General features: G+C 34.9%; 1 protein-coding gene across 1 annotated transcript; it reads left to right on the top strand.

Moving 5' to 3' along the window:
- Window positions 1-936: 936 nt before the first annotated feature.
- LOC110732363 (peroxisomal acyl-coenzyme A oxidase 1-like) lies at window positions 937-8,416 on the top strand. Its single transcript, XM_021912295.1, has 14 exons — window positions 937-1,272; window positions 1,775-1,883; window positions 2,018-2,079; window positions 2,248-2,457; window positions 2,681-2,768; window positions 2,967-3,129; window positions 4,133-4,328; window positions 4,679-4,876; window positions 5,400-5,531; window positions 6,443-6,563; window positions 6,751-6,861; window positions 7,128-7,197; window positions 7,665-7,848; window positions 7,931-8,416. Exons 1-14 carry the CDS (start codon window positions 1,123-1,125, stop codon window positions 8,138-8,140), a joined length of 2,004 nt encoding a protein of 667 aa, XP_021767987.1. The 5' UTR covers window positions 937-1,122; the 3' UTR covers window positions 8,141-8,416.
- The last annotated feature ends 465 nt before the right edge of the window (window positions 8,417-8,881 follow it).

Genomic DNA, 8,881 nt, shown 5'->3' with positions numbered 1-8,881 from the left:
TGCATAATTCAGCGAACAATCGGGAACTGTTCTTCGTCGTCAGATCTAGTTTCTCATCATCATAGTTTCTTTAAAGAGGATTTTTACTTGATTAATTTAGATTGTATTTTATTTTTCTATAATGCTTATTGTAGATGCCGTATGACTTTCAATTAATGATATTTTATCTTTTCCTTCAAAAAAAAAAAAAAGTTAGTGCATGTGACTGTGAGTGAGACTAAGTTTTATTGTAAGTGTATTTTATGAATAAGCGTTTTGACTTTTTCTGATTTTTTTTATAAAATATGCATCTTTATTATTGTATTAAAAAGAATAAATTCATCTGATTAAATTAAGTGTATCAGTGTATGTCTTTTGATAAAATTTTCAAATAATTTTAGTTAATCTATATATAGAAATGATTATCTACAATAAACATTCAAAAGCCATATACAAAGTATTTGTTTATTAAAAAGTACAATTAAATCCATACGTATTTCAATTTCTTTGTACTTGGTACATTACAAAACGGTTTCACACTATTTTTTTAACAAATTCGATGTACTAAACCTTAGAATAAATATATACTAGTATACTACATTTGATGTAACTTCTCAATTTCGATGCACTTGATAGGAAGAATTGCGTGTTCGATCCTTCACAACAACAATTAGGAGGAGACTGAAATATAACCACCCAAAACTTCTCAAATCCTAATTAACCCAAAAGATGTATCGTGTGGAACAAAAAAAAAAAAAAAGTCAATTTATTTATTTATTTTTTAATCAACAACAATAATTTTTATTACATGCAAAACAAGTCATAGTATCACGTGTAAATTATTTGACCTTAAATATTTTCAAAAAATAATAATTTTAAAATAGACATCTTTTCCAATCCAATTAAAGATAATGTCATGAACTCATGATATAATTAGTAGTACTAGTACCCACTTTATTAATTTAGGAGGTCCACCGCATCAGCCACCAACCCTGCCCATCTTCAACCTCTTATACTTGTTTTAATTTTTCACGAACTCTTTCTTTATATCTTTTTCCTACATTTTCTCTCTTCTCTTTGATAATTATCAGATAATTTCCCAATTTTCGCAAATTAGGGTTTCGTTGAATTGAAGATCCAACAATGGAGGATTTAGAAGGTGGTGTTGATTATCTTGCTGATGAAAGGAAGAAGGCTCAATTTGATGTTAATGCAATGAAGATCCTATGGGCTGGTAATCAACATCGATTTCAAATTGCTGATCGTATGGCTCGTCTTGTTGCTAGTGATCCTGTATGTTTTTCTCTCTCCTCAATGTTTTGATTAATGAAAGAAACAAGCTGAATTTTGATTTTTTTTTTTTTTTTGCTTTGTATTCATCGAAATTTTGATTTTTGTACTTAAAGAATTGTATTATATTTTGATTACATCAGATTTGTTTTGTCTCAATTGTTTTGCGTGAATAAATTTATGGAATGGTTGATCAGTTTAGATGAATAGAATTCTGGAAACTAAAGTTGCAATTTTAAGCTGAAATAATTATTCCTCAAAAAAAAGAAAAAAAAGGCTGAAATAATGACATTAATGTGCAATATATGGTCGAGTTAGCCTTGAATTAGGTACTGGACTATTTGTTTTGATCGTATACTGAGTTGGTAGTTGATTATAGATATGTTTAGCAAAGATACATTGCTCCTACATGCGACAGCTATGTCAAAATTGTTGGCGAATCGACGAGGCTAATGGTTGCCAATATAGTTTATGATGGTGAGCTCTGTCTTGTTTGGTTTTGCAGGAATTTAAGAAGGATGATAGAGTTAGGCTAGAAAGGAAGGAGCTATTTAAGAACACACTAAGAAAAGCGAATCATGCTTGGAAGAGAATCATTGAACTAAAATTGACTGGTATGTTTCGGGTCTTGTTTGCTAGTTGCAATAATATGCACTGTATTTTTCTTTTGTTTCTGGTAGACCGTAGGGCATAGACTCCATAGTTATATTGTTATAGTTAAGAGGTTAACATATTGTTACTATTGCAGAAGAGGAAGCTAGTCAATTAAGGTTCTTTGTTGATGAGCCTGCTTATACAGATCTTCATTGGGTAAATTTTTCAACTTTTTTTTGGTGATGATATTCTTTTTGGTTCCTGTGTGGTTATGCTTGCTTACGTTTATGTTTGGATCTAAATTGTTCCTTTTCTTTTTTAATTTTGATTGTTTGATTGTTTAAATTCTGCTAACAATAATCTTATTATGAATTTTATGCCTAGGGTATGTTTGTTCCTGCTATCAAAGGACAAGGCACAGAGGAGCAGCAGCGCAAGTGGCTCCCATTGGCTTATAGGATGCAAATTATAGGGTGTTATGCTCAAACTGAACTTGGTCATGGCTCCAATGTTCAAGGGCTTGAAACCACTGCCACATTTGATCCTGAGACGGATGAATTTGTGATACATAGTCCAACGTTGACATCTAGCAAAGTTAGTGAATAATTTTTCCCAGTATTTGAATGTTTTTTTTTCCATATTTCTTAACTTTTAAGGATTTTCAAATCTCTGTATGATTTCTTCTCAGCTTTTCTTATACTTCCAAAATTTGGAAAACTTCCAATTGGAATCTGGATGATGAACCCATCACAGAGTTCTGTTAATCCAATCTTTACGCTGAAAATTAATGAATTTGGTGCTTGTGCTGACTTTGCAGTGGTGGCCTGGTGGCTTGGGAAAAATTTCCACACATGCAGTTGTTTATGCTCGCTTAATGACAGATGGGAAGGAACATGGGGTTCACGGTAACTATCAGATGAGAGTAACCCTCTCTCACTTGTTTTTGTTAATGCATTTCATCAACCAATCAATCAATCTATCAAAGCCTTAATCCCATAAGTGGGGTCGGCTACATGAACCAAAAGTGTTAATGCATTTCATGGTCATAACAATTTTAGTTATGCCAACGATATTTACCTTGTTCAAGTTTTTTGTCCTTCAAGGTTTCATTGTACAACTGCGAAGCTTGGAGGATCACTTGCCTTTGCCCGGTATCACTGTTGGTGATATTGGGATGAAATTTGGAAATGGAGCTTATAACACAATGGACAATGGAGTCTTGCGATTTGACAAAGTGCGCATTCCTAGAGATCAAATGCTCATGCGGTTCGTTCTTGGCTTTTCAAAATCTATCCTATCTTGTGCTTTACTTACACTTTTTATTGATACGATTATAATTATATTTATTCCCATTTTTACTAGTCATTATGATGATACTTCCAAAGTTAGGTGTTTCTTTTCATGGTACCTTATTTGAAGTAATATAACTTAATTAAAATTAATTTCTGTGCCATCTCTGGTTATATATTGCGGACTTTGTCTTTGATATGCAGACATGATTTTACATTTGATTGTATACTGATGTAGTTGAACATTAATTAGCTAGTTGTGAAGCAATAGCTTCTTGTTTGGATGGGATAAAAAAGGAGTAAAAGTAAAAAAAAAAAAAAAACCCTCAAGGGCCTCAACTATTATTAATTCCCCTTTTCACCAAGATATGCCTTGAGTTTGCTTAGTTTTTACCTTCTTGAACCCTGAGGGATCTTAACGTCAAAGTTTAAATTTGGGAGATCTTTCAAATTCAAATCCTGGATTTTAAGATAAAATGTCCACTTTTAAGCTTCATTGGACCTCTCCTGAGAAAGATTCATGCAATAAAATTTTGGATGATATGAGATGGAAGCTTGCAGTATTTCGTGTGGTTTTGGAATTGGAATTAGATATGGATTTTTGCGGTCTATGGGCAATGCAAATAAGGATATTTTGGTAATGGATGAAAGAGATATTGATTGGGAATTTGAGTGCTTGCAGGATAAGAGAGAGAAACAAGTCTGTTATTAAGATTTGGCTCTTCAAAGGAAGATGCTGATAAAAAACTATGAATGCCATATTCATTTTTATAATGACATTCTGTATGTCACTTGTGTAAATTCCAAATTGAATCTCAATGATTTTGACCGGTATTGATTTTAGAAAAGGGCCTATGTTTTGAGTTATTTCCTAGTTATATGTCTGTAAGAATGATATGATGGTGGATTAACAACAGCTAAGAAATTTTGGTCACATAATGCTGGATTTGCTATTCTGATTCTGCTTTGCATGGCCCCAGTGTATTGCAGGTGACAAGGGAAGGAGATGTTGTGAAGTCTGATGTCCCTCGGCAGCTAATTTATGGTACCATGGTTTACGTTCGGCAAACAATTGTGTATGATGCTTCACGGGCTCTATCAAAAGCAGTTTGTATTGCCACAAGGTATAGTGCTGTTCGTCGACAGTTTGGTTCTGAGAATGGACGTGAGACTCAGGTATTAAGAGATACATGACAGTCAAACATCTGATTTTTTTTCTTCCTTTTTCCCCTGTATGAGGTTTTTCTGTAAAGAGATATTTTAAACTTAAATTTACAGAGAATATGTTCTGTTTTTTTTTTAGTAATTCTCCGAGTTACTTATTTTAAGTGAGCTACCATAGACGAGTTTTTATATTTTGGGTTTGTGTTTTGTTGTTGGTTCTGATATTGCTTGTCAAGTTTTAGTTAACTCTGAACTCTTATAGAGTGGACCTTATTAAAAATGTAAGTTGATGAACCAATAGACACTATTTTTTATTGTTTTGCTTGTTACATAAAATCATATGCATGCTTTGTTCATTGTAGGTTATTGATTACAAAACCCAGCAGAGTAGGCTCTTTCCGTTGCTGGCTACAGCTTATGCTTTTAGAATTGTCGGAGACTGGCTGAAGTGGCTCTACAACGACGTGACTGAGAGATTGCAAGCCAATGATTTCTCTACACTGCCTGAGGCCCATGCTTGCACTGCAGGATTGAAGTCCTTGACAACATCAGTAACTGCTGTATGTGATAATCTGTATATTTTAAATTTTATTGAGTGTTAATGGTAACATCACTGTAACAACACTAACATATGAGTATATGATCTGTCCATGTCTTAGTTGCTGCATCCTGCTTGCCTTTGTGCAATTATACTTTCTTTCGTGTTTAGCTGTAAAAGTTTTGATATGCTTGTATCGTATGCTCGTATGTTATACCTTGTTGATTGGATAATCAAGAACTTGACTTTGCAGATGAGTTTGGTAGCATAGATCACAAACCTTGCTTTCATTCTGATATTGAATCTATTATTTTCCAAATACATGGTGTCAAATGGTGAAAGCAGTTTGCTTAATCATTTGGTGCATCTTCAGCAAATTATGGATTCAAAAAGTTGAAATCAAGTGCTATGTTTGCATCACTGCATATTCTGATATTGAATTTGTTTTGAAACCCTGTTGAAACTACTGTCAGCTATTATGTTATGGACAAACCCTTGCTGATTATAATTTGTTGATTCTCTTCATATGCATTTTTTTGATCCAGGATGCTATTGAAGAATGCCGAAAACTATGTGGAGGGCATGGCTATCTCTGTAGCAGTGGGCTCCCTGAGTTATTTGCTGTCTATGTTCCTGCTTGTACTTATGAAGGTGACAATGTTGTTTTGCTTTTGCAGGTAATGATGTCTTTTTCTCTCTCTCTCTCTCTCATGTGCACGCACACACACACACTTTTGCTCAAACTCAGGTATAGATGGCTAACTAAGAGTCTTTACAATTACTCCCTTTTTCACATTTTTACTCCTGCAATCCCTTTTACCTTTTGGGTGAGGGGACATAATTATATAAGTATTCTATCCCCTCCGCTCCATTTTACTTGATGATATCTCTTTTGCAGAAGTTTAAGAATGTAATAGAAAAATAAAGCTTAGTTAATCTTCTTGAACAAGCTTTGTTACGGAAATAATCTGCCAAGTTTTATTCTCAAATCTCAAGATGGAAAATATTGAAATATGTTTACTTGGCTTTGTCTTCTTGGCTCTTTTCAAATAATTTGAGGCATATCTAATGGAAATGCATCATGTAAAATGGGACAGAGGAAGTAATAGTTTGATTAAATTAGGGGTTCCTCGGGAAGTATATCATCTTTTGACATTTTTAATACATTTATATGATAGGTACAAAAATCAATAATGAACCACTTGTATTATATCGACACAGGTATTGGCTTGCTTTTCTGACTGTATAAGTTGCGTATAAGAAGCCTCTTATTGCTCCAAGGGGCTAGAAGTGCAATCCTCTGTGCCTCTGTGTAGAAATTAGGGTAGTGTTAACAATCATATTGATATTGAGGCACTGGCAGGTCTGGTGGTTGCAGTAGTTACGTTCTGCTTTGCTTGTTAATACAAATTCTTCACCTATTTGATTGTTACAGACGTAGATAGCTTATTAGCCTTTCCTAAACTTGACAAAAGAAATTGAGTGAAGAATTTCATGTTGCTTCGAAATCTAGGGGCTTGGAGTTACCAAATAGGACTTACTTTTTGTAATGTTGATTTGACATCTTTTTATTTTACCCTTCCTTCAGGTTGCTCGTATTCTCATGAAGACTGTATCTCAACTGGGATCTGGTAAACTGCCTGTTGGAACAATGGAATACATGGGGAGGGCAGAACATCTGTTGCAATCCCAGTGTAGTGCTCAGAAAGGTTTGATGTTCATATCTTATCCTCACACTCAACTCAAGTTCCTTTGCTTTTAATACAGTAATGTCTTTGGAGATCTGACAAATTAAGCAAACTTATGTGCTCATTTCATATGGTTGATGATGCTATTTTATGAGACCAATGTCTTACTGATTTGTTGATGGCTGTTTAAATATTTGTTGTCATGCAGCTGAAGATTGGTTGAACCCTGATGTAGTACTAGAGGCTTTTGAAGCACGATCAGTTAGAATGTCTGTTGCTTGTGCTAAAAATTTAAGCCAATATTCAAACCCAGAAGAAGGTAATTTATCAATAGTAGACTAGGTGTTTTTACTTGTGTTTGTCAGGGAATCATGGAAGGTGGTTTGGGTTTTTTGGAAATTTAAGCCAATATTCAGACCCAGAAGAAGGTAATTTATTCTTTGTTTTTTTCCTTCTCTATCTGGATGTTGGCAACTTTCAGGCATGATAAAGTTGGGGGACACAAACCTTTTTAACACCTTTTTTTTAACATTTGGTTGAAAACAAAGTACATCATTTTAATTTGCCATAATTTTCTTCTTTCAGGCTTTCTAGAACTCTCAGCTGATCTTGTGGGAGCTTCTGTGGCTCACTGCCAGCTTATAGTGGTTTCAAAGTAAGCAAACCACGCTCATTTTCCCGAGTCCTCTCCTTTTGCAACTGTAATAATATTTTTTTTGTTTAATTTTTATTTATTCTAGACTTGCAAGACTATCATAATCGCCTATATCTGGGTATTAGTGAACTAGTGATGATATAATAGTATTAACTATCACACCTATCTTCTTTTTGAACTTAAGTTGATATATCTTAACCACCTCTGTCCCTCAGCATAGCAATCATATTTATGAAGCAATGGCTAAGATACTCTACAATTATATATTTCAAGCTAATAAATGCAACAAATGGTCCATATATGGGCAAAGGTAGGGTAATAATCTGTAAAATTGGTTCGACGAGAACATGAATTAGGTCCCATTGGTGAGATAATTTTAAGCGCTTGACTAATGTTTTTGTTTTTTAAATATGCATTATTTGTTAAGTTTCATATTGATTCTTCTCACTTTATTTCTGCACTGTAAGGTTCATTGAGAAATTGAAGCAAGACATAACTGGGGAAGGAGTGAAAGAACAGTTGCAAGCACTCTGTGGTATCTATGCACTTTCAATCCTGGGAAAGCATCTTGGGGATTTCCTGTCCACTGGTTGCATCAAACCTAAGCAAGCTTCCCTTGCAAATGATCTCCTCAGATCTTTATTTTCCAAGGTATTTGATACATTATAGTTTTATTCAAGCTGTATTACTCTCGCGTCTATCTGCTAACATCCATGGCTGGCTGGCTTCACAGGTACGTCCAAATGCAATTGCTCTTGTTGATGCATTCAACTACACGGATCACTTCCTTGGTTCAGTCTTGGGGCGGTACGATGGGAACGTGTATCCAAAGCTCTATGAAGAAGCATGGAAGGATCCTTTCAATGAATCAGCTGTCCCTGAAGGTTTCCATGAGTATGTTCGACCTATTCTGAAGCGACAGGTCCGGAGTTCCCGGCTCTAAAAGGGATCCTGTGTTGTTGTATGTGAAAATTAAAGGTCAAGAATAGGGTAATAAAGTTCCTGAATAACAAAGAAAAAGGAACATACTAGAGAAGGGGAAAGGTGCTGCAATATATTGACATGTTGCCTATTCTAATTTGTTGCTTAGACAGTTAAAATTACGTGTAATTAAATTCATAAAGAAATATTTGGTTCTCTTGTTCTTGGCAAACTCTTCTATGAGATGGTGTCAAGATAATTTATTGTGAAACCTGCAGACATTGCATCTTTCCATTTTTTTTTAAGGGTTATTTTAGATTCTTCCAACATCTAAATGTCATGTTCTTTTTACATTAGAACATCAAACTATTTAACAGGCTTGTAAATTAACCTATCCATCAGACAATCGTCCTTCTTTACTATCTCTAACCCTCCAGGCAGTCTATCTCTAGCCCTCACTGTTTGCATTTGCATTGAAGCGCCATTTCGAGCCCAAACGCCATCACTTTTGCCTTCGTTACACTGGTACTCTGCTTATACAACTTACTTGGCGAGCTGAGTATGCCCACAAATCAGTACACATTACCCAAGTAGTCTTTAATCACCGCCTCCATACTACATACACCTTCCTAGCCAAAAACAGCACTTTCTACAAGGCTCTGACATTTCTGATGACAGGGGAATGCCATGCTACATTACGTCGTTGCTGCCTTCTACTCCTCACAGCCCGTTATCGAACTTGCTTCCCTCTACACGACAATCA

Source organism: Chenopodium quinoa, unplaced genomic scaffold (genome assembly GCF_001683475.1).
Source record: "Chenopodium quinoa cultivar QQ74 unplaced genomic scaffold, ASM168347v1, whole genome shotgun sequence".
Taxonomy (NCBI): Eukaryota; Viridiplantae; Streptophyta; class Magnoliopsida; order Caryophyllales; family Amaranthaceae; genus Chenopodium; species Chenopodium quinoa.
Note: the sequence above shows the minus strand (reverse complement) of the source record. Positions and strands in the feature narration are given on the sequence as shown.

Coding starts and splice junctions, on each gene's coding strand:
- LOC110732363 (XM_021912295.1), top strand. CDS start 1,123: ATGGAGGATTTAGAAGGTGGTGTTGATTATCTTGCTGATGAAAGGAAG. Junction 2,769..2,966: donor GAAGGAACATGGGGTTCACG/GTAACTATCAGA, acceptor TTGTCCTTCAAG/GTTTCATTGTACAACTGCGA. Junction 3,130..4,132: donor AGAGATCAAATGCTCATGCG/GTTCGTTCTTGG, acceptor GCATGGCCCCAG/TGTATTGCAGGTGACAAGGG.